Source organism: Pipistrellus hanaki, assembly GCF_964339955.1.
Source record: "Pipistrellus hanaki genome assembly, chromosome: 17".
NCBI lineage: Eukaryota > Metazoa > Chordata > Mammalia > Chiroptera > Vespertilionidae > Pipistrellus > Pipistrellus hanaki.
Genome location: NC_140519.1, coordinates 28104934 through 28131194, shown reverse-complemented (window position 1 = coordinate 28131194; position 26261 = coordinate 28104934). Strand labels below are relative to the sequence as shown.

At 34.5% G+C, this 26261-nt stretch overlaps 1 protein-coding gene across 5 annotated transcripts in view; it reads right to left on the bottom strand.

Moving 5' to 3' along the window:
* Nucleotides 1-26261, bottom strand: part of TAF2 (TATA-box binding protein associated factor 2) — a 60944-nt gene that overhangs the window by 25325 nt on the left and 9358 nt on the right. For 4 of the 5 annotated variants that reach the window (XM_084864976.1, XM_084864977.1, XM_084864978.1 and 1 more), the window contains exons 4-18: nucleotides 23036-23154; nucleotides 21340-21481; nucleotides 19937-20168; nucleotides 17249-17433; nucleotides 14153-14266; nucleotides 12968-13067; nucleotides 11072-11157; nucleotides 8757-8892; nucleotides 8093-8247; nucleotides 7266-7380; nucleotides 6819-6928; nucleotides 5086-5151; nucleotides 2950-3202; nucleotides 2510-2650; nucleotides 363-473 (exon numbers count right to left, since the gene is read on the bottom strand). In XM_084864976.1, coding sequence (XP_084721102.1) covers nucleotides 363-473; nucleotides 2510-2650; nucleotides 2950-3202; nucleotides 5086-5151; nucleotides 6819-6928; nucleotides 7266-7380; nucleotides 8093-8247; nucleotides 8757-8892; nucleotides 11072-11157; nucleotides 12968-13067; nucleotides 14153-14266; nucleotides 17249-17433; nucleotides 19937-20168; nucleotides 21340-21481; nucleotides 23036-23154 — 2065 coding nt within the window. Of the gene's footprint in view, nucleotides 1-362; nucleotides 474-2509; nucleotides 2651-2949; nucleotides 3203-5085; nucleotides 5152-6818; nucleotides 6929-7265; nucleotides 7381-8092; nucleotides 8248-8756; nucleotides 8893-11071; nucleotides 11158-12967; nucleotides 13068-14152; nucleotides 14267-17248; nucleotides 17434-19936; nucleotides 20169-20939; nucleotides 21071-21339; nucleotides 21482-23035; nucleotides 23155-26261 lie in introns of those variants that run through there. The other variant, XM_084864980.1, reaches the window with a different exon arrangement.

Below are 26261 nucleotides of genomic sequence, written 5' to 3'. Positions count from 1 at the left end.
TACCAGGGAGTCAATAATGATTTCACAGTCTAAATATTTCTTTAAAAACAAAATAACAGCCCTAACCGGTTTGGCTCAGTGGATAGTGTCTGCCTGCGGACTCAAGGGTCCGAGGTTCGATTCCGGTCAAGGGCATGTAACTTGGTTGTGGGCACATCCCCAGTAGGGGGTGTGCATGAGGCAGTTGGTCGATGTTTCTCTTTCATCGATGTTTCTAACTTTCTATCCTCTCTGTAAAATATCAATAAAAAATATTTAAAAAAAAAAAAAAAAAAAAAAAAAAAATATATATATATATATATATATATATATATATATATATATCACTGGATAGTTTTATAATAATCATTAAGATTTCTTACCTTATTTTTTCTGTTGTCATTATACTTGATTAAGTCTAAAATAAATGTTAAGACTTCTTTGGGGCAAAGGTTGTGAACATCTCTCAATAGAGCCATTGCAACTGGCATAGTCTATAAAAAATAATATTTTTAAGTGTTATAACAGTTCATTACTATAATTCATTGAATTCAGTGCATGTTAAAAAAGGACTACTTTAGTGCAGACACAGGTTTCTGGATGGAGCCTAACCCCTTCCCTCCTCCTGGACACCCCCGCCCCCCCCATAACTTCCAGCCCCTCCCACTAAGAACATGTGCCAAACATTCTAACAAAAGAGCTGAGCAGGAAACCAAGGGGAGAGCTGAGTAACTGGATGCACTCTCTAGCCTATATGCCTCTGTCTTCATTTCTCAGAGGAAATATACATCATGTAAATGATATATTCAGCTCTGGGTTGTACAGTAGAAAAGGTATGGGTTTTAATATTAGATAAACCACTGTTCAACTCCTACTCTACTGCCTACTAAGATGGGTTATTTTAGCAAGTTGCTTACTAAAAAGCCTCACAACCACACAACTCTTTTCAGGATTAAAGGGAATAGTGGCTGAAGGCATGAAGTTCAATCATCAGTCTGAGAAGACACTGATTCTCCAATACCACACCATCTCAACTTAAGGAAAAATGATAAATTATCTGAAATCCAGCCTAACATTCTCCTTCCCAAATTTTCACAGGCAACTTTTCTAAGGAGGTGGAAGCCAGACTCACACAGAAAAACATAATAATAAATCAATAATAAAATAAAATAACTGGATGCCACTGACTTCTCTCATCACACCACTATAGGCTTTCATCAAACCATCCTGAATCTGTTTTACTGATGAAATTCACTGTAAATAATACATCATGACTTCCACTCTTAGCAGGGCTCTCAATGTTTCCAAGTAATCCTTTTGCTTTTGCCTCTATCATATATAATGCTTAACATCTCCTTCAACATCTATCATTTCACTTACTTTTTAAAAAATATTTTTAAAAAATAGGTTTTTATTGATTTCAGGAAGAGACAGAGGAGAAATAGAAACATCAATGATGAGAATCATTGATCAGCTACCTCCTGCACATCCCCTACTAGGGATTGAGCCGGAAACCCGGACATGTGCCCTGACAAGGAATCGAACTGTGACTTCCTGATTCATGGTTGACACTCAATCACTGAATCACACCAGCCTGGCTCATTTCACTTCCTTTAATTGCTTTCCACCTGCCTCAGAAAAGAGGGAGCTTCTTACCTTTCCTTAAATGACCCTCCCAACTGGATCCCACCCCTTAATACCTTCAGAATTCTCTCCATCTTCCTTATATTTACTGGCTCCCACTGAATATTTCATCCCTCTACCCAAATAAACCAAACCCATAATGTCCGTTCCTCAGGCCTGCTTTATCCTCCACATGTCTCCATTCTCCTACTCTTCACCCCAAACCAAGAAAGAAGAGGCTTCATTAGACTTTTCTATTTCAGCTTCACTCTTCCTTCTAGTCCCATCTAGTTCATCTAATCTCTGCCTTCAATATTAAATTACTCAAAAATTTTTACAAATGATTTCCAAATTGCCCAGATACTGACCACCCTGCCATCCTCACATTCCCTCCCAAAACAGTGATCCATCACATCCCCACTTTTTAAATTATCATTTATAAAAGACCTATTGTGTGATAAATATAATCTGAAACATTTCCCATGCTTGATCTTATTTAATTCTAAAAAAGGTAAATTTTATAATTGAGTGGACTGAGGCTTAGAGGGCAAACTGTCAGTGAGTAACAGGGCTGGGACTAATGCTTGTGTAGTGTGCTGCCTGTCTCTTACTCAGGTATGCTGTCCACATCCCTCCATCCTCAACGTAATCAGCCCCAAATTCAAACTAACCATTTCTATTTATTTTCGTTTTAATATGGATTGTGAGTTATTTTCTACCACTCATAAAATCAATGAGAAATCACGTAATTAAAATTTTGGGAAAAAATTTTAGAAACAAAAGAGCAAAGGCAAAACCTTTTAGAATAAAGTAAACACATCTATCATTTGAATAGTCTCCAAGTTAAACTAAGATATACAGATAGTGGTATAAAACAATCATAGGAAATTTGGAAAGTAAACTGTACCTTTTGTAGAAAATAACTTTGAAAGCTCATAAAGTTGTTTGTTTTCACAATGTTTGGACAAGTTTTACAACAAAACATTCTAGTAAAGAGTGACTTCATGGCTGGTGGTCCTGTCCATGTGCTCACCATTGAATTTGCAATCTGCAAATAATTAGAGAACAAAGTAATTTCCATCACCACAGCAAACATATTTTTAAATAAATAAAACAGCTTTGCAAAAGTTAGCAATGCAATTGGATTAGTTTTTAACAACTTCAATTCTTAGAAATTTAATACATTTTAGCCTTCCATTACCATTTCTAAGAAAATATACAAACTTAAACCCCCAAATTCTTATGTACACTCCAACCACTGACCCACAATAGCCAGGGCAGAGTTCTATTTTTTTTTTTATTATTCAACATTCAATCTTGTTTTCTTTCTCCTGTATGTAATCGTACCTTTGCAAGGCAGAAGCAAGCTGACATTCTTACTCGGTAGAAACACTGCTCTTGCTCTAATATGTCAGTGAGGGCAAGCCGAGATGCTGGTGTGGGGAACTTTTCCAAGGCCGAGATGGACTCTTGCTGTGCAACCACATCCCTCTCGTAGCGGAGCTGGTACTGCCACATAAAATCTGCTTGCTCAAATCCTACTTTCCTCAGGACTGACATATCGGGGTCTATCCTTATCCACAGCAAAGGGGAATCAGCACTGAAAGAAAACATAACTTTCCTTCTTATTTGTTTTTTAATTTTACATATTCATAAAATAAAAACAAAGTGTTTACTAAGCAGGTTCTCACCTACATACAGTATTCAAGCCTGCCTGGAGTTTAATGCATCCATTTTTTAAAAATCTCAATGACAGCTTTCTCATTATGTTTAACTTCATCATTGACTATATCAATCATGTTGAAAAGATCTCCAATGATAGTAAGACAGCTGTCACAAAGGAATTCTATCTGAAATTACTAATTTGGGACTTTGATTTGTGATTACATAATGTAAAAAGGGGAATAAGAACAAGTTTCTTCATTTCACTTTCTGTTGCCAAATAATTGACTATGGCTTTAAGGGCCACCCCTTACTAGAAATCAATCTGTGACTAAGAAATGAATTATTTTATTAAATTATTTAACTGACTTTTAATATATATTTTTAATGCTAGACTCATAACCACCTTTTTCAAACAGTAAGTTATGAAATTATAGTTTGGAAGCACATATAAATTTACTCTCAAAGTAACAAGCACAGTTTAAAATACCTAGTCTATGTCAACACTTTTATCAAAAAACAGCACTTGATATATTAATTCAATTCATTCAATACCACTGATTGTTTACTATAGCCAAGGCATGTGATACCAAAAATAAATAAATAAATAAAAACCCATAAAACAACATATACACAGCAGTGATATTTGGCAACCAAGTTAGTAAATAACTGCCAATGTTTTATAAAAAATATACAGGCACAATATGAATAGACAAAAAGTTTGAGCTGTATTTTTTAAAAAAAATAAAACTGTTAATAAATATTACCATATAAAATTTTAAAATAATGATATTTAAATTGTGTTTTGCAAGCACAGGGATCCTTAAAAGACCCTGAAGCCTTGTCCAAAGATATAAGATCATTATCTGAGACTTCGTTAAGAATGCAAACTAGCTGAAATCGGTATGGCTCAGTGGATAAAGGGTTGGCCTGCAAACTGAAAGGTCCTGGGTTCAATTCCGGTCAAAGGCATGTACTCTGGTTGCGGGCACATCCCCAATGGTGTGCAGGAGGCAGCTGATCAATGTTTCTCTCTCATCGATGTTTCTAACTCTTATCTCTTTCCCTTCCTCTCTGTAAAAACCAATAAAATATATATTTTTATAAAAAGGAAAAAAAGAATGCAAACTATTAGAACCACTAGCACAGTGCTCAGTCAGAAAGTGCATTTCCAGAAGATCCCCAGAAGTGTTGACATGAATATTATAGCTCAAGAAGCACTGGTCTCAAGGCTAGCAAGAGAGCAAGAAAGCTGCCCAAACCAAGACTGTGCCCCCTCACCACCACCCTGTATTTCCTCAGGCTAGATTTACTTTTCCCTCTTTATTTTTTTTTCTTTTAAAAATTAAATTTATTGGGATAACATTGGTTAATAACATTACCCAAGTTTCATCACCTAAAGTCTAATCTCCTTCTGCCACCACATAGTTGACCCCTTTACCCTCTTCATCCTCTTCCCCTCTAGTAATGACCATATTGATTGTGTCTATGAGTTTGTTTTGTTTGTTCATTTGTTACTTTTTGTTTTATATCCCATGAGTGAAATCTTATGATCCTTGTCCTTTTTCACTTTATTTCACTTGGCATATTACTCTCAAGATCCTTCCATATTGTCACAAATGGCAATATTTCATCTTTTTTATGGCTGAGAAGTACCCACTGTATATGATTTTACCTAAGATTTGCTTTAGCATAAGGTTCCATTGCCTTTCAAAAGTTTTAAAAGCACTAATTTCAGGACTTTTATATACTTTAAGATGTATATAACAATACAAATGAGAATGCAGATAATATACCCTTAAACTTAAGTAATTAACTTACTCCATTGCAGAAAGATCCATATCAACTTCCTCTCCATTCATCAGTGGAATTTTCTTCTTCTTATTCCTACATTTAAGAAAAATTAAGTTTGAAATTGTGACATTTCCAGTTTCAAAAAGAGACAATGAGCAGACGAAAATCAAGTTAAGGATTTCATATTATACAACCTTGAAAGATATCATAAGGAAGAAGGAATGGTAAATGTAATGGAATTTAATCACAACAAAATGATTTTGAAGCTGAAGGAATGAAGTAAATGATATTGAGATGTCACTGTGATCAAAGTTTAATGAAAAGAAGAAATATAAATGTCAACTTTAAACATATTCCCAAGAACTGGTAGCTATAGTTTTATGTAGAAAAGATAAGAAAGCTATCAATAAAGAAATCCTTTGTAGAAAGAAAGAAAGAAAGAAAGAAAGAAAGAAAGAAAGAGAAAGAAAGAAAGAAAGAAAGAAAGAAAGAAAGAAAGAAAGAAAGAAAGAAAGAAAGAAAGAAAGAAAGAAAGAAAGAAAGAAAGAAAAATACAGGCCTGGCTGGTGTAGTTTAGTCCAGTGAGTGCCATCCCATGTACCACAAGGTTGGTCTATTCCCCTTCAGGGCACATGCCCAGGTTGTGGGTTCAATCCCCAGTGGACATGTGTATGGGAGGCAACTGACTGATGTCAAAGGTAGAGAGCATAAAAAGAAACAGGGCCTGGCCAGTGTGGATCAGTGATTGAGAGTTGACCTATGAGGTCAACTATTTAATTCCCAGTCAGGGTACATGCCCAGGTTGTGGGTTCAATCCTCTGGCATGCAGGAGGCAGCAGATCAATGTTTTTCTCTCATCATTGATGTCTCTCTCTCTCTCTCTCCCCCATTGATCTCCCCCCCCACCCCCCCCGCTCTTCCTCCCTCCCCTCTGAAATTAAAAAAAAAGTATTTTTTCAGAGAAAGAATGCTTACAGATTCAGGGAAATTCCTGAATCAAGTTCCCTGAAAGCTGTCAAAATCAACTGACACTCTCAGGTCTGAGATGACCTAAATGTAGACATGAGTATGAGTACAGACTTCTGTTCTTGGAATTTTGATGTTACTACAGCAAAGCACAAAAGTATGATCATCTTTCACTGTTCAGAGTACATGCTACAGGCTGAGTTTAAAAAAAGTGATAAATAAAAATACATTAAATAAAACATGAACTGTTGGACATCTCTAAGTAAACTGGTTTTGTGCCTTTGAGACAGATTTTTTCCGTAAGGGCATGGTGATATAGGGACAGGGGAGAAAGCCACATAGTGTACTAGATGATGTAGGGGCTTTCATGACACATGTATTCAGATCCTTCCTTTATAACCAATGATCATTTCCCCAATATTTCCTGTAGATATTAATCCAATGAGACTAATAAGACTAAAACTAAACAATTTATCTTGAATTTTTTCCGGCTCCAAAAACTCAAACTTCTATTCCACCTCTTCCTGTCTCTACAAAATAAGAATTCTCAAACTTAAATTGAAAAATTAATTATTTAATTCTAAGGTAAAAAAAAAAATGTTGTAAAAAACAAAAAGCAAATAAAAAAGGTTTGGTAATACTAACTTGAAGTAAAATGGGGGCGGGAGGCAGATACTAGAAAACATGTTCTCTACCTGAAAAATAGGTACACATTAGGATTTTTATTTTGGCATTATAATCTGTGATACAATTTAATTATAAACTTCAATTTATAAGTATGATTCAATGCCTACCTTCTGCTTTTGGAATGGCAGGGTATATCATGTTTAAGGCTGTTTTCTTCAATTTGCAATGTATGATTGAAGGATCCATCTAATTCCTGCACTGTCACTTTAAGTGGTCCCTTTAAAGAAACATAACGTTCATGAATAGTGCTAGAAAAATAACAATATGTATCTTTCATGTGTACGTAAATGTATCAAAATATAAAATAATACTATGCAATATGTGTATCTGAAGACCAAGAAAAGCAATTGGTGCCAGATGGGAGAAGTTGTATCCCCTGAAATCTCCATTTGTAATCTGTCTTCCATTCAGCAACACTTGGTTTTTGCTCAATTTCATTCTTTGTGAACAAAATCTCATTATGAAACTACGAATCAGATCCCTACTCAAAAGCCCATCCTCTATTGTAACTAGGGAGAAAGTAATGCAAAAGCCCATTTTAGAAAAAAACTTACCACATATTTCTGAGTTCCAGGTGATGTATAATCTTGTTTTATTTCCAATTCCAAGACATTTCGTTTTCTATTAAATGCAAAACTTCCATAAAATTTTACCACTCCACTCTGGTCTCTGAAGAATTGTAAAGGAACTTTTGTATACTTAAATGAATATGTACTAAACAAATTATTTACTGTGGTAATAATAATTTTCAAATGCATTACCATCAGTTCAAAGCTTGAGAGCGAGCATACTTCGTTGTAAAGCAGGTGGTAAAGTATTCAGAATTCTTGTGGAAAATGTTTCTCCAGATTTAAACAGAATTTCTGAAACATTGAAAAATTTGTGTTTTGAAAGAAGTAAAACCACTCTACTGGGTTGCTAATATAACCAATGAGAAAATGTAAAAACTAAAAAGTTCCAAGATACTACTCAAGTTGTGCCAACCTCTAACCACATCTATAAGTCAACAGACCATTGCATCTTACAAGTAACTGTACAGGCCTGTCTGAATTATTTACCTCCCCTACCATCAAGCCTATTGCTGTACTCACAGTAAAAACTACTTCAAAATATACCAAATTTTATAAATAGTACAGATGTGTGTGTGTGTGTGTGTGTATGTGTGTGTGAGTGTGAGAGAGAGAGAGAGAGAGAAATCCCAATGATTAGCAAGCACCATATAAGAAATAATTTATAATTCTTGGTTATTTTCACTATTCTTTGGAAATATAGTTTTTACCTCTCCTTTCATCTTCCAAATCCCTCTTCTTCCTCCCTCCCCTTACACATATAATCTTCTTCCCAGCTCCCACCATCACTTGTTGAACTGCTAAAAGGATACACCCACTGCTTTATTAAAGGCTGAATGTCTTTGCCAGAGACATTTGAGATGGATTTCAAAAATCCAAACGTGGAAACCAACATTTGACTCCACATATGGGACTGGAACTTTTGAGATGAAGCAGTACTAGCCAAACTTAGCAGTTTATTGAAAACCTGTAAGGATAAAAGTATCATTTAGTAACATAATATACATTGCTTTCAATTATCTACGAAACCACTTTGCAACAGAACTTTATTACAGTCAATTATAGAAGACAGTAATTTCCCATCTTACTATATAGATTGTTCTAGTTAAAGACTATCAATAGAAATATGCGAAGAATTAAACAGAATAAAAACCATTTTTCTTTTAAATATTTAAATATCCTTAATATTTTAAATAAAGAACATAAAACCATATGTATAAATTGGTTTTACTTTCATCTTCACATTCTAATTTTATCTTCACACTAATCCTGCACTAAGTGTCAAGTATTAATACCCATTCTATAGCTGAGGAAACACAAAGAAAAACCATAGGTCTAAGTGGACATACAGCTAACGATTAAGGAACTCCACCTCATAAACGCAGATACCCTGACCCTATTTAACAGAACAGTATTCATATTATACACATACAGATCTTTCTTTATAATTGGTCAATTCTTAACTTTAATACTTACTTGTAGCATAAATTCCATACTGATCCTATTTTCAATCAATCTCATCACAAGGTGAGCTTTACACTGGAACATAGTGTAGTACTCCCAGGACAGCGTATGCGGATGCTTTATTGAAAAGTATAGATGGGAAGCCGGACTAAACAAATAAACAGATTTACTTAACATAACAATTTTAAATATTTAGTAAACGGCACATTTCATGGCCATATCAAGACAGTAAATAAAAAACTTCTTGGGAATACCTTAGTATGAGAGGAATAAAGACTAGGATACATACTCATAAAAAAAAATTTTAAGCCCAGCCTGCATGGCTCGATGATTCAGTGTCCACCTATGATCCATGAGATAAGGGTTTGATTTCTGATCAGGGCACATGCCCAGGTTATGGGCTCAATCTCCAGTATGGGACATGCAGGAGGCAGCCAATGAACGATTCTCTCTCATCACTGATGTTTGTCTCTCTTTCCTGCTCCCTTCCTCTCTGAAATCAATAAAAAAAAAAAAAATTTTTTAAATTCAAGATGAACCGCATATCAATAACAGAAACAATTATAAAAGTACGAAAGGAAAATAAAGGAAAACCTTTATTTCCATAATTTAAGGGTAGAAAAAAAAATTTTAATATATTTTTATTGATTTCAGAGAGGAAGTGAGAGATAGAAACATCAATGATGAGAGAGAATCATTCATTGTTCAGCTGCCTCCTGCACACCCAACACTGGGGATCAAGCCTGCAAACCAGTATATGCCCTGACCAGGAATTGAACCATGACCTCTTGGTTCATAGATTGATGGTCAACCAGTGAGCCATGCCAGCAGGGTGGGGAAAATCTTCCAAAAGAGAAAATATAAAATCCAGAGGACAGTAACACCAGATTGACTAGGTAAAAATTTAATAAATCAGGAGTAAATTAAAAGAAAGGTACTATCTAGTAGAAATACTGAATTCCATTTTGTAAATGTCATATACACATAAAGACAAAAAAATAAAGGTTCATATATTGAAAGATAATATGTCAAATTTATAATCCTGGTTATACCTCCACAGGGAGGTTTTATAGGAATGAGGGGTGATTAAAAAAAAGGGGGGGGGGTGCTAAAAAGATCTATGTTTTACTCCACACACTTTTACACTGTCCTGTTTTATATTTCTTAAAAGAGAATGTATTCATGTGCTGGTTTTATATACGAATTTTTAAAATTAAACATACAACAAGGACTAAATAAATGGGCCAAACCAAGGTATTTTCACACAATGGGAATGCCCTAATTATATACTAGGAAACAGCATTATGTCAGGTAGCCAAGAGAAGAAAGTGAAAGAATTAATGAGTGAAAGTGTACTATGTATGAAGATTTATCTCAAATAATTTCACAACCAACCTGGTTAAGATGGATTATGAATCATCACTGTGACTTTACACATTAAAACAGATATACACACACTTTCTTTGGAACAATATGCAAAATTTTCTTAGATCACCAACATTAATAATGATTTAAAAAAATCCAAATTTGTCTTAATTCAAAATTTCCACTGACTTAATCTTGTCTCAGTGACCATAACAAAAAAGGGCTCCTGGTTATACAATTTCAAGTTTCTTAACTTTTGTTGTGCTTTCAGGCACTGGGGCAGTATGGTTAATTCTATGGGCCCATATAAGAGTCAAGCTTAAAATATACAAAATAAAATTTACAGAATATAAAGGAAACCAATTATAGTGAAATGAAATAATCAAAATAGAAAAAATTTATGATATACCAATATGTGTGTGAGCTTATCAATCCATTAAATAATAAGATCTAGCAGTGGTCTACTCTGAGAGAGTTATAAGTGCAAAGAATATTTCAAATTATCAGCTAACAATTATAAGGTGACAGGAAAATATCTTGAAGGCAATGTCACACTATTATCTGTTATCTACATTTATAATTAAAGAAAATGAAGATTTTCACTTTATAGTTAGTGAAAAAATTTCCACCTAATTCAATTCAAATAATTATTAGTGTTTCCATTTATTTTAAAACTTTTATGAAAACGGTATGCTATAGTAGCAGTAGAAAATTAACATGGAAAAAAAGAAAAGTATTACATTTGTAAGTCCGTTTTAAATGTTTAAATCCATTTGTAACCATCATATTCAATAAAAATAGTAATGAAAGGAGTGATGTGGTTACCAAGGTTTGTGGCCTCAATATTATTACCTGTTAATACTACCCCTTTGGTTTGTGTGGGTCTCAACACCCATACAAATGATCCTAAATGAGTGATCCCATAAAAAGTTTATAGTATCATATCTGAACAATAAACATACTTATCCTTCTCTTTTCCTCCACCAAATATGGGATGTAGTAAAACTCCACCAGTTTTCAGCTCATACGCCACGATTTTATCCAACTCCTGAAAAAATACGAGAATCGGAGCCAGTGAAAAATTTTTACATATAAATGTAAAATTGAACTGTGATTTCTCATTTCCTAGAATTAGAATGTAAATATTTTTTTCTTTTTTAATATATTTTATTGATTTTTTACAGAGAGGAAGGGGGAGGGTTAGAGAGCTAGAAACATTGATGAGAAACATAGATCAGCTGCCTTCTGCACACTCCCTACTGGGGATATGCCCGCAACCAAGGTACATGCACTTGACTGGAATCAAACCTGGGACCCTTCAGTCTGCAGGCCAACGCTCTCTCTATCCATTGAGCCAAACCGGTTTCGGCGAATGTAAATTTCTTAAGTAAATTAAATGAATTTGGAAAGTAATTTATGTTCTTATAAACAAAGCAAACTATACCACTGGCTAAAAGACAGCACCTAAAAGCCTTGTCTACTTTGTGACTTTAGAGCTGGCCAGTAACCTGGCAACTTTCCTAATGGCTCTTCCCAACCTTTCTAGCTGGTTTTCCAAGTTTACTTCTTCCTTCTCTGTATTTGACTTTGATGGGGAGTTTAGGGGATAAAATTATGTCAGGAATCAACATTTTAAAACTCCTGTCTTCTTCAATATGACATACATCAAAGAAAAAAAAAAAAGCTTAAGTGAAAAAAGGAAAACACAGCTGTGCTAGAAATTCATGACTAGTTAAAAAATATACAAGCAGAATAGAGAAGTGGTAAAAATCAGAATGAAGTGGTTAATAGCCAGGCTAAATCATGGCTCTACTACTTACTAGCAATGTAACTTTGGCCAAATAACTTAACCTTTCTGTGCCTCAGCTTCCTCATCTGTAAAATGGGGTAATAACAGAGTAGTTAGGAAGATTAAGATGGTTAACATTTATAAAATGCTTATAATAGTGCCCAAAACATGGTAAATGATGTATGTCATTTCCCCCTCATTAGTTTTTGAAATGAAGAAAGGACTCAGCAAAATACAATTGATTTTTGTCTTTTGGGCCAAATTTTTAAATTATAGGAAAAAGACTAACAATCACAGGAGCAATAATGCACTGAAACACTAGCCAGTACATAATAAGCAGTTACTATGTACAAGCACTATGCATATTATATGTATGATGTCTCATATTCCCCGTCCATTGGATACTCTCCTTATACAGATGAGGCTTGGAAAGATTAACCAAAGTAACAAAGGTTGTAAATGTATGAGGCCAACTGCAAAGCAATCTGACTCCAGAACCTGGACTCTAAGTCTAAACAAATTTAGGAAGCAGAGAGATACAGTAAAAATGACTTCTATGAGAATTTGAAATATATCTGATAATTAACTTGATGTTTAAGGAGCTTAAATATTCTTTTCCTTAGCAAAAAAAAAAAAAATCTTTAGAGGCCAACACTGATAATTTGAAACAGGATAAAATAGACCATTAGTTTTCCCCATTATAGTCATTTTCAGTTTACTGGGGATAAAATTAGAGACTTTTGAATAACAATAAGTATTTTACAATTATTTTTCTAAAAAAGGACTTGTGTCAGGCCAGTATGGCTCAACGGTTGAGCATTGACCCATGCACCAGGAGATCACTAATTCCTGTTCAGGACACATGCATAGCTTATGGGCTCGATCACCAGCAGGGGTTGTGCAGAATGTTTCTCTCATACATGTTTCTATATCGGTCTCCCTCTCTCTTTCTTATACTCTAAAATCAATAAAAATAAAATAAAATAAACAATAAAGGACATGCAACTTTGAAATCAGGAAAACATGTCTTACTGACTTCTAAGTGGATAATGGATCTAGCTAGTTTTACCTCTTTAATCCAATGGCGGTATTCATTAACTCCAAAAGTTTTTTTCATCCAAAGTCCATAAATATAGCCTGAAATTCCCTTCAGTACCCATTCATCAGACCTAAGCAACAAATAAAAATGTGAACTTTTAATCATAAAAATTCTTCAGATAAGTATGTATACTTCTCTGCCTTCTTAAAGAAAATTAGCTAGGCAAATTATTTGATTTTCCCACTTCCAGCTGAGTTCTACTTGTCCATTCCTTGTGTCTTTTCACATCTGGCTTCACATGTAACTGCAGGACTGCTGCACAGTCTCAGTTCAAGTACAATGTGCCTATGTGTGTTCTCTGGCAGTGCTGCTTCCCTCTCACCCAAATCTGTCACATGGTCAGCCTTTAAAATAACAGCTGTATTTGTTATTAGCAACCCATGCATAATTATCGATGGCATTCCAAGACCTGAAGTTTACTTACTTTTTAGTTTCTCAAAAGGAAAGGCAATTGATATCATTCATTCATTCATTCATTCTTTTGTTCATTCAAACATTTGGCTTACCATATTCCAGGCCCTATTCTTTAGTGAAACTATGTAATTTAAGAAAGTTACAGATAAAGAGGCTTTACCCTCTCCCCTCTCTTCTCCAACAAGAGGGTGGGGGGAGAGAGAGAATAATATTTATAGCACAGAATGGTCATTGTTATAAATTACAATCTTAAGGGAATTTCCTGTGTTTCTTCAAATTCATCTTAAATTAATCAAAAAGAAAATAAAAAGTGGTATCTCTTATTCATTCAAATAAATTAGCAGAGCGAGGCACCAGCAGGAAAATTCCTACATCATTATCACTATTGTAGAGGACCATTATTTTGCCTTAAGCATTATCTTGAACATTACCAATTGCACTGAGCACTGACATTAGAATTTTAACAATAGTTTGCTGTATATTCAAGACCTTTTATCTATAGTATTCATTCAGTTTAAGAAACTGTTGCTATCAAAATTCTTACCTTATTCTTATTGCAAATTGCAAAAATGTAGGATGAAATTTACATTCATTCTTTTTCTTTAAATATATATAGAATACTGCCTTTTAAATTAACTACTGCAATTAGCACAAATGTGAGTTTACATTGCAGAAAAAGAAAATAAAAAGAAAATTTCTCAATTCTTCTTCTCAGTAGTTGTAAACTTTGAAATTACTCACCATGACATTCTGGATATGAAACATCCAAAAAACTGCTGGGCCAAGGACTGGGCTAAACACCTCCTAGTCAAAGGTGTCTCATCGATAATCATGGCACTGTGTAATAGGTTTGTGCTGGAATTTTAAAAAGACAGCTATTTATAACCAGGGAAAAAAAATAATTATTCAATCAAAATAAAATAAAATAATCCCACATTTAAAATAGATTTGAAGTTAGTAAAAAAAAAAAAAAAAAAAAAAAAAAAAGAGAGAAAACCAGAATATTCTCTCAAAGAGCTTTTTTGCATATTTTTAAAATATAGCTGAAATCCATAATCTTGATATGTTTTGCTTAAAGCAAGGACTATAATGTTTCCCACTGAGTTCCACGAAAAGTATATATACCTTAATGGAAACATCATTATGTGAATCAAAAACTAATCCTTCGAATGGCTGGGGAGGGGGAACAATTGGGGAAAAAGGAGACATATGTAAAACATTAGACAATAATAAATAAATAAATAATAAATTTAAAAACAAAACAAAACTAATCCTCCTATGAAGGGCTCTTGTAATCTTTTCCAAGTAATAACTATTAATTTTTGTGATCTATTATTTACTTTCATATACACTGATCCATATGAACCTTCTAACAACCCTCTGGAAAATGCAGGGGCAGTATTATTAGCCCCTTTTTGTTTTTTATTTTATTTTTAATATTTTTATTGATTTCAGAGAGGAAGGGAGATGGAGAAAGAGAAACATCAATGATGAGAGAGAATCACTGATTGGCTGCTTCCTGCATGCCACCCACGAGAGACCAAGCCTGCAACTTGGGCATGTGCGCTTAACCGTAATCAAGCCAGCTAAGGCACTCCCCTTTTCAGAGATGAGAAAATTTAGGTCCAGATAGAGTAAGATGATTAACCTTGACACACAAAACTTCTAAATTTAAAACTTTTCCAAGAATGAAACAGAGAAGAGAGAGAGGTAAAGAGGATACAAAAAGGAAGAAAAAGAAAATAAAGTTCTCTTTTTTTCTTAAAAAAAATTTCTGAAAATATAAATGAATTTTGAAATAGTGCAAAGAAAAATCTCTCACTAGTTATTCACAAAATAACTTACATGATTTTTAACTGCATAAGCAGAAAATACTTTTTAAAAATATGTAAAACATTCCCTCTTCTGTAATAATTTCAAGATTATGTGCCTATAGAATAAAACAAAATATTTAAAAACAGAAAAAAAATCTGCCATTTTCAAGAATTAAACAATATCTATAAGTGCATTGAAGTTAAATGAGAAATGTAGGACACATTTATTTCCTTCTTTGGCTTTCCTTCATCTTAAATTTTTGTCAAATAATTATATATTTTATGATTTACTTTTTTTTACCTCTGACATTTGCATTTGATTTCATAATCATGTTCCAAAAAATGTTTTAGACATTAACTGTTTTTTAGGGTTTTTTACATTAACTATTCTTTACTGGCTTAATTATTTACAAATGTCGGTAAATAGGCATTAACTATTTTTTAATAGTTAATGGCTGCTCCTTTTGTATCCCTTCTTCCATTTTGACTGATGGACCTTTCAGGCAATGTCAGGCCAATTATGTGAGTTATTACATGTCTAGGTCTTTCTCTTAACTTATACTGTGTATAATAAAAGCCTAATATGCAAATTGATCAAACAGTGGAACAACTGGTTGCTATGACACACACTGACCACCAGGGGGCAGATGCTCCATGCAGGAGCTGCCCCCACCCTGCAGGCCCCAGGCCAGCCAAGGTGGGTGCCAGCGGGGCCCATTCCCAATCACCCACCAGTCACCCCACAGAGGGAAGCAACCGGCAGCGGTGGGGGGCAGGGCTGGCGAGCAGACGGCACCAAGCCAGCCAAGGCAGTGCCATGGAGGCCCCCCCGATTGCCCTGCAAGTCACCCCACATATTGGCCCTGATCACTGGCCAGGCCTAGGGACCTTACCTGTGCACAAATTTCATGCACCAGGCCTCTAGTATATGAATAGTATCGTAACTATGTACAGAGTTCTTTGTAGTTGTTGCTCTAAAAATTCAACAGGCACTGCTTCATTATAGAATTTAGTTACATAAGTAAAGTTTGGGAAAAGTCCACTTTTTTCTTAGTGTGTAACTTGTTTCCTTCCTATTTAGTTACTTAAATGTTTTTTCTTTAGCCTTGAAACTTGAAATTTCATAAAGATGTACAGCCCCTTTATATTCATTTTATCCCTTAAAATCAAATGGCTCGCAGCTTCCTTCATGTCAGAGAAATGTTCTTCTATTATTTCTTTGATTTTAGAAATAGATTACAGAAAATAGTTAAACAAAATCTTTAACTATAATTTGGTTTTATGCTATTCATGGCTTATACTTTCCACATTTTTAATAGTGATTTTTCATAAAAAGAAATTTTTATAATTGAGATTATTCTTTTCTCATACGTGCAAATAAAAACTGTAGAAACCTATGAACCAGGAGGTGAGGGTCTGATTCCTGGTCAGGGCACATGCCTGCGTTGTGGGCTTGATCCCATGTGGGGCATGTAGGAGGCAGCCGATCAATGATTCTCTCTCATCATTATTCCTTTCCCTTCCTTTTTGATATCAATAAATATACATTTTTGCCCTACCCAGGTTGGCTCAGTGGATAGACTGTTGACCTGAGGACTGAAGGGTCTCAGGTTCGATTATGGTCAAGGGCATATGCCTGAGTTGCACACTTGATCCCCAGTAGGGGGAGTGCAGGAAGCAGATCAAATATTCTCTCACATCATTGATGTTTCTATCTCTCTCTCCCTCTCCCTCTCCCTTCCTGAAATCAATAAAAATATATTAAAATAAATAATTTTTTTTTTAATTGTAGAAACTAAAAAAACACATATGTAAAACAATATCAGCTAATCCTGGATGAAAACAGTATGATTCTTTTGGGTTATTCTAAGTTTTCTTCTTTATGCTTTTTTATGTTCTTTAATTTTAAAAACACTAGATTTTATACAAAGCCAACCATGTCTAAATGAAAGAAAAAATACAAAACACATCTTAAAATTGATCATATAATAAATAACCATTTCAAATTAGAAGAAATACCAACCTAAAAATGCTCATAGAAGCATAAGCAGCCACTTCAACATAAGCCTCATCAATGAATACAGTCTTAAAGCAGGAGTATGGGTATCGACATGTAAGAATTTCTTCATAAAATTCAAAAACTTCATGAAGATATGATGTGGTATGTTTAAGCAATGGAAGAAGTTGGGGTAAACAAAAATGAGTAACCTGAAAATAAATGCAAAGAAAAATAACTTATCCTAAATAAGTTAATTTTGTATTTTAAATGTCCTAAATATCTCAATTATAAACAAATATTCAAACAGGTCCCTTTTTCTTTTTTACAAATTCATGGTACTGAAAGAAAATGCTGATGTGAAATTAGAGATTACCTTTACTATATGTACAAAGTATTTATTGTACTTAAAAATCAAATTCATGATGAATTATAAGTCTGTAAAATGCTTAGAATTAATGAAAATAAAACTTTGTTCCCAAATTAAATAAAAAATTCTTCTGCATACAAAACAAAAAAGATATACATTTCAAAGACTTACAGATCTACCAGTAATTCAGAAATATTTAACCCAGTGAATATTGGACATTTTATAGTATTACCTTAATAATTAATAGTTAATGTTAATCATACTATCTTTACTGTACATAGAATGTCTTCCTCGATTATCTCAACTACATATTGAAAGCTGCAGGGAGCTTACTGCTTGCTAGGAAATAAGAAATGCCTGCAATAGAAACAGTAATTCTGATTTCCTTATTAGGCTACATACACCTTGGACATGACACACAAGTATAACATTCCATCTCATCCCAATTTATGATTCTGTGCCAAATGAATGGCATCAACAGTGACAGAGATCACCCTTGCTAGAACAAACTGGCAATGTTTCAGGCAGGCGATCGAATTTGACCTAATCTTTTTAAATTGAACAAAAGTCTGATAGGTGAGGAGAGGAAAAGAGGACATTGCAGATAGTGTCAGAAATAGGAAGAAATAGGGTATGATCAGGAAAATCTAAATAAACTATCTATATTGAATATAATAAACACAAATAAGAATGTATTAGAAAAAAGCTAGAAAGGAATATTAGGGTAAAATTTTAGGAGATCTTGAAAGCCATGCTAACAAGTTCTGATTACTGCAGAATTGTGGAGGTAAGGAAAGTTTCAATTTATGATAAAAATTATTCTTCTGATAGCATTATAAAAAAATAGAGTAGAGACTACCATAATAGTGAGGGATGAATATCTAAACATTATTAATGGGCAGGACCCAAATTGCATCCTGATCAGGTATACTTCTATAGGTACACAAACAAAAAATAAAATACTACTCACCAAAAAAAAAAAAAAGAATTCACTTTCAGACAAACCTATGATAGCAAATCTACTGATATTGAGGCAAAAATTAAAACTATTTGAGCCCAGCTGGTATTGCTCAGTGGTTGAGCATCAACCCTTGAATCAGGAGATCAGGGTTCCATTCCCGGTAAGGGGCTTGCAGGAGGCAGCCAATCAATGATTCTCTTTCATCATTGATGTTTCTCCCTTTCCCTTCCTCTCTCTGAAATCAGTCTCTCTCTCACACACACACACACACACACACACACACACACTACTTGAGATGAAAAAACTAAGATATGAGCGTTAAGTGTTTGAGAAAAATACCTGACCCTCATTTTCCTTTTTCTCATCCAATGACTCAACGTGGGAAAAAATTCTTCCAAAATACAAAGTAGGTACAAATCAAATGTTGCTTTTAAAGTTATCACTTATCAATAATAAAATTCATTGCCAATCTAATCAGCAAATATGCTTTTAAGAGACATTGTCAAGATAGTTTTTAAAATTATTCACAAAATATTTTGAAAAATTTCCATGAGTGATTTCAAAAATCCTGTGAATTTCAGGAAAGTAAACAGAGCAAGGAGCTAACAGTCTAAATCTGGTTGCCCTCATTTTTGCTCACATAACTGAAAGAAATGCTATTGAGATATACATGGTCCCAGGATAAGCCTTATATTAAAAGTAGTAATAACTAAAATTGAAAACATAAAGAACTAATAGATTTTGGATTTTGGTAAATAATAGATTCATTCAAATGTTACTTTAAAAGTGTACCATAACCAGAGGATCAATAACCAGTGAATCACTTTCTAATTTCAAGCAGTCTCATGCTTGGGGAGATCTAAACGCACTATTGGGCCTATCAACTGGTAAATGATTTGTTACAAAATATGGGATGGGGGAAAACTGGAAGAAGCGTTCATGAGTTTGTTGAGAATTCTAACCCTGTCTCATCCTTTTCTCTTTTCCTTTGTATAATGAAGTGAGAACAAATCTTGCTCTTTAATTTTAAATTGCAATTTTTCAGGTCCAGAGATGTTTATAACATTTATAAACATATGCCAAACAAAAAGAAGAGATTATTAATGTGCACAATTAGTTACAAAATTAGCCTATATACTCTAATCAAGGTATACTTGAAGCTTTTTTGAATGTGAAGACTTCTATTGGAAAAAATCTTAAATTTTAATACGACAATACTTTGAAAGGAATTCACATCATTAAATATATCAGACAAAGAAACCTTTTCTCTAGAATGATATTCTTGACAGTTAGAAGAGTCAAGAAAAACTTAGTATTTCATTAATATCCTTCTTTTTCTCAGGAGTGAAAGGGCGAAAGGAGAGAAAGGAGCAAGAAGCTATACCTCATGCATATATGGATCTACAAGTATTTCAAAAGGTCCAATGGCTAAGGCGATATTTGATGCAGATGTTGGAATGGTAAGCATGTAATGGAAGGTCTTCTTCCTCATATCATGGGTATACACTGTCTCCACCAAATCGCCGTTGGAAACAGCCACCATAGCAGCATCTACTGTAAATTCTAATTTCCATGTACATAATTCAGAGTATGAGTCAACACATGGGAACCAAAATCTAGAAAAAAGAACAAGAGTATAAAAAAAAAATATGTTGAAAGTGTAACCTAAATTATTTTACCCGGATATAAATTATTTTAACATTCATAGAATAACTACAGTAAGAAACTTTAGCTATTTGAATACTGAAGTGTTTGGTGTTGTTTTTTTTTTAACTGTGCAATGTGGAAGATTTTTATTAAAGACAGAAACTTGTCTCCAAATATTATCTGGCAAAACTAAAAATACTGATAATAAATTTTTTAAAATACAATATTCAGAATCTATTTTATAAGTTAGAAGATCGAAAAAATAAATAAATAAATAAATAAATAAATAAATAAACAAACAAACAAATAAAAATAAGTTAGAAGATCGCTTTTTTGGAGTATGTAATGCATTATATAAATTCAAACAGTGCTGGTAAAGCCATATATAAATTTCTAGTTGACTTTCTATCAATTCAGGTCAGGTTTTATTATGTGCCAGGATCTATAAGTGGCACTGAAACACAAAGAAATATAAGATATCATCCCTGACTTGGAGGAGTTAATAATCTCAGAAGAAAACGCATACCATAAAGTAGTATTTCAACAATATGTAGTGAACCACAGAACTATGAGAATAAACTACAATTACAATTACACACAATGAAACCAAATCTCACTCTCTTAGTGTTCAACAAAAAAAGCCAGATATACAGAGCATGATGCATATGCTTCCATGTATATAAAGTTCAAAAACAGGTGTAATTAATCTGTGGTATTTTAGAAATCAGAACAGTGATTACCCTTTGGCAGGAGAATATCAGGTAGGGAAGCAGTGAATGGAAATGGGTGGGAAATAGACTCTGAGATGCTGGTAATGTTCTTTTTCTTGATGTAAGTGTGGATTACATAGGTTGTTCACCTGTGAAAATTTATTGAACTTTTTATATACAACTTGTGTAATTCTTTGTTTACTTCAATATAATGTTAAAAAATAAAGGACCTGAGATGATTTTAGAACAATATACTTACAAATGAGAGAGAAGAAAGAAGACATATTAAGGAGGAATAATTAATAGAACAAGAAAGAGGTAGACGAGATTGGAGGAATCAAGCTGGTACTTCTCATTTTATACTAAATACATGTATTGTATTTACATTGAAAATGAAATTAACTAAAATATATAAGAATTAGTAATCTACCTTGTGGAATTCTGATACCCACAAGAGAAAACATGAGCACCTCTCTCTGCCATACTTCCCTCTACACTGGGTACCACAAAATGAAGACCTCCTTTTGGCTGATCCAAAGAAAAATTGATGTGTATCTTTAGGACCTTTAATTCTGCAACAAATAAATACACACATGCATTGATACATAAATATATAATTAGTGGTCTATGTAATAAGAGCAAACTTACACTGAACATAAAAAGGCTCATGAAAAACCACACTCATTAACCAAATTCAGGTTTTCGCCATCTCTCCACCGAGGTTAACTCAATAGACTGCCTTCACAGGTGTCCTTGGCTCCACTCAGTTCTAGTCACTGCTGTGTTCTTGGAAATGTAGCTTTAGCTATGCCATGTCCTCATGTCAACATTCCTGACAATGCTACACTGCCTAAAGAAAAAATCACAACTCCCACATTGGACTTCTCCTCCTCTTAAGTCCTCCCCTTCTAAGTCTAATTGAAGACTTACTTTTCAGGTTAAACATATGGTGATGGAAGATTTGACTCTGGGTGATGGGCATACAATGCACATACAGATGATGTATTATGAATTGTACACTTGAAAACTATGTGATTTTATTAACTAATGTCAGCCTATTAAATTTAATAAAAGTTAAAGAACATAGAAACCCCCTGCAAAAAATATTTAAAAGCATACAAAAAGCAGACTGACAAAAAGAAAAAATAAGTTTGTTCTATTATTACATTTCCCCACAGACAGTTAACCATAGTTGACTCTGGGAGTAGATTAAGAAGTGAAGGGTAGATGGGAAAGTTTACCCAAGAATTTACATTATGCATTATTTATTACATGGTGTGTTTTTTTGTGGCTTTTTTTGTCTTGCTTGATTTCTACAGAATGTGTTGCTTTCATATTATGTTTAGAAGTTGTTTCTTTTAATTTCCCCAAAACATTATAACCATATGCACTATTCCCAATCTCTGAACACAATAATGACTTTCCATGTCTGTACCCTAAATTAGGCAAAACTCTCCTCAAAATAATCCACACACACAAAAACTAGTAAAAATATGTAAAATCAAAACAAAATGTCTTTTTTACTTCCTTATCATGGTTAATGTTTATAAGGCCAAATAAAGGTAGGCAAAAATTTATATAAAATAATTATAATGGCTATAAATATATTCAAAAATATAAAAATTTAGAAATAATAAGACTATATTCAAAAGTATAAACAGTGGGTGCTATAAATCCTATGTTTTAGCCTTGACTCTACTATTAATTAATGACCTTCAGCAGGTCACTTACTCGAAAGAGTCAACTTCAGATGACTCTTCTGTAAAAGGAAGAAATGATGATATTTTAGGATCCTTCCTGCTATAAAATGCTGTAATTCTAAACTAATTTGATATTGTGTGGAATCGCAAATCTTGATAAACTGTTCCAGTCATCTGACTTTTTTTTTTTTTTTTAAATAACTTTCACTTTAAAAACAACAGTGAAATTAGTTGATTTCTATCACACCCCTTTATTGCTATTTTCCTGTTAGCCTGTGATCCTTAATTGGGGGGGGAGGGGGGGAGAGAAGATTCTAACTTGTGATTATTTAAATTTACAATTTTGACATCATTTTCAGGTCAAGGTTCTAGTCACTGAACCTAACATGATTGTATTGCACATTCAATACAGTCTTTGTATTTTACCATCAACGTGTTTCCATAACTCTGATGGAACCTTAATGCAAAGTTCTCCATTTCCTGCATCAGGATCCACAGCACTCACAGCAGCTGCATAAGCATTGGAAAAATAATTGAGATTTCTCCTGGGGGTAAAAAAAGAAAAAAAAGAAAAGAAAAGAACTTTAACAATACGCCATATAGTTTACCAAGCATTTTCTTAAATATTTGATATCACAAATAAAGCTATTATGAACAAACTAGAGGCCCAGTGCACTAATTCATACATCAGTGGGATCCGTTGGCCTGGCCTGCACGATTGGGCCGAAACCAGCTCTCCGACATCCCCCAAGGAGTCCCAGATTGCGAGAGGGCACAGGCCACGCCAAGGGACCCCACTGGTGCACAATTGGGGTCAGGGAGAGACATGGGAGGTTGGCTAGCCAGGGAGGGACCACAGGAAGGCTCCAGGGCATCTCTGGTCCATCTCATTTAATCCCAATCGGCCAGATCCCAGCAGCAAGCTAACCTACCAGTCGGAGTGTCTGCCCCCTTGGTAATCAGTGCACATCCTAGCAACTGGTCAGCCAGTCGACTGTTTGCCCCATGGTGGTCAGTGCACATCACAGCGAGCAGTTGAGCAGCCTTAGCATATCATTAACATATTACACTTTGATTGGTTGAACAGCTGATTGGTTGACCACACACTTAGCATATTAGGCTTTTATTATATAGGATGAGTATCAGTTTATTTGTGACTTTAATTTTCATTTCAGGAGTACAAATACCCAGAAGTGGGCTCCAGAGTGATATGGTAAACGTACATTAAGTTTATAAGAATCTGCCGAATAGTGTTCCTCTGTGTTCCTATAAGCAGAATATGAAATTGTCAATTGCTCCTCCTCAAAACTGTCAGCACTTAGTTAATGTAACATCTAACTTTAAAGACTACTTATACATCTATAGATTACAATTTATTTTCAATAAAATTTCAAAAACAAGAAATTTGAAAAGATAAAGAACTTGTAATTTCCCTGTTATCTGTAAAATGCAAAATTAAAAAAATAATCATTACACAAAATGCCAAATTTATTAGACACCACATATTAGGCTGCTCAATTTCTTTATGGGAAATTATTCTCTTAATGTCCTCATTTCCTCAGAAAGGGTAAAGTGATCCAAATAAAATGGTGAGTCATTAGAAATGAAATCTAATAGAAAGTCAGTTATAAGGAATACTTTTCTCATGGTTTGGATTTCAGTGTTTGCTTTCATAAGAATCAAATGTTTTCTTTCATAATAATCTCATAAAAGCCAAAATCTACAAGGCAAGATTATAATAAATGTTTTCAATTTTCAGAATAATAATGACTACAAAATATTAATGTGCTCTTGCTCTATAACCACCCCACCCCACCCCAGTCCTCCTTGAGGAAATAAACCTGAAATATGAGTAATGCTGTAGGGGATACTGACAATTAAGATGATGGAATCCTATACAATAAAGAGCTAATATGCTAATTAGACCGAATAGCAGAACAACCATTTAGACAACCATCCAAACGAGTTTCCAGATGACTGTCTGGACACTCTTCCAGACGAAGCCAGGGCTGCAAGGGCCGAGGAAGCTGGGGCTACAAGGGTTGAGCCTTTTGCACGAATTTCACGCATTGGGCCTCTAGTCTATTATAATCACCCACATTATATTAAAATAATCTGTTAATTCTTTGTTAAATAAAGAACATGTGCTTCTTAAAACTATAGTTGCAGCCCTGGCCAGTTTTGCTCAGAGGTTAGAGCACTAGCCCACAGACCAAAGAGTCTTAGGTTCAATTCCCAATCAAGGGCATGTACCTGGGTTGCAGGCTCGATCCCCAGTCCCGGTTGGGGTTCGTGTGGGAGGCAACTAATCAATGTGTCTCTCTCACATCCATGTTTCTCTCTCTCTCTCTCTCTCTCTCTCTCTCTCTCTCGCTCTCTCGCTCTCTCTCTCTCAAAACCAATGGAAAAATTATCCTCAGGTGAGGATTAACAACAGAAACTACAGGTGCAGATTTTGCAAGCCATAAGATGCAATAATTTTCTCTATTTTAAAAATATTTCATGGAAACACAATTTACATCAGAAAAGTATATATATTCTAAGTATATAGCTCGATGAACTTTCACAAAACCAAAGCCAGTATGCAGTACAAGAACAGAACTTTATCAGACTCTAGAAGCCCTCTTGTACCCTCTGATAACCACTAACCAAGCCCCACTTCCCACCACTAAGGAAAACTCTTTTTAATGGATGCCATGTTCTTTGGAAGCTTGTTTAGACCAAGTTAATGGCCTTTTAGGCTTCCTCCACATGAATAGTTCACTTTTTGAATAATGAGAATTATATGTGACAGGGGAAGCCATCAGGATTTTAGAGATGCTTAGGTGGGGCATGGCCAAAAAAAGGTTGGGAGCACTGCTTTAGATGGTGATCCACAAGCTTTAATTTGCATCAGAATTATCTGACATGCTAGTTAAAACACAAGCTGCAGGACCCCACTTCTTGTTTTCAGTCAGTAGTTCTGGGTTGATGCTTGGGAATTTGCATTTCTTTTATTTTTTATTTTTTATTTTATTGACTTTTTACAGAGAGGAAGGGAGAGGGAAAGTTAGAAACATCGCTGAAACCGGTTTTGTTCAGTGGATAGAGTGTCGGTCTGCGGACTGAAAGGTCCCGGGTTCCATTCCGGTCAAGGGCACGTACCTTGGTTGTGGGCACATCCCCAGTAGGGGGGTGCAAGAGGCAGCTGGTGGATGTTTCTCTCTCATTGACATTTCTAACCCTCTATCTCTCTAAATTCTTCTCTGTGTAAAATCAATAAAAAATATATTTAAAAAAAAAAAAAGAAAGAAAGTTGGAAACATCGATGAGAAAGGAACATCGATCAGCTGCCTCTTGCACACTCCCCACTGGGTGTGTGCCCGCAACCAAGGTGCATGCCCTTGATAGGAATCGAACCCAGGACCCTTGAGTCCGCAGGCCTAGGCTCTATCCATTGAGCTTAATGGATAGAGCCAAACCGGTTTCACCGGGAATTTGCATTTCTAACAAATTCCCAGGTGATGTTGATGCTACTTATCTGGGAATCATACATTGAGAAACTGCTGCCTTAATGCACTTATTCATCTAAAGGAGTACCTAACTAAACAGTTTATAATTTAAACCGAAACCGGTTTGGCTCAATGGATAGAGCGTCGGCTTGGGGACTGAA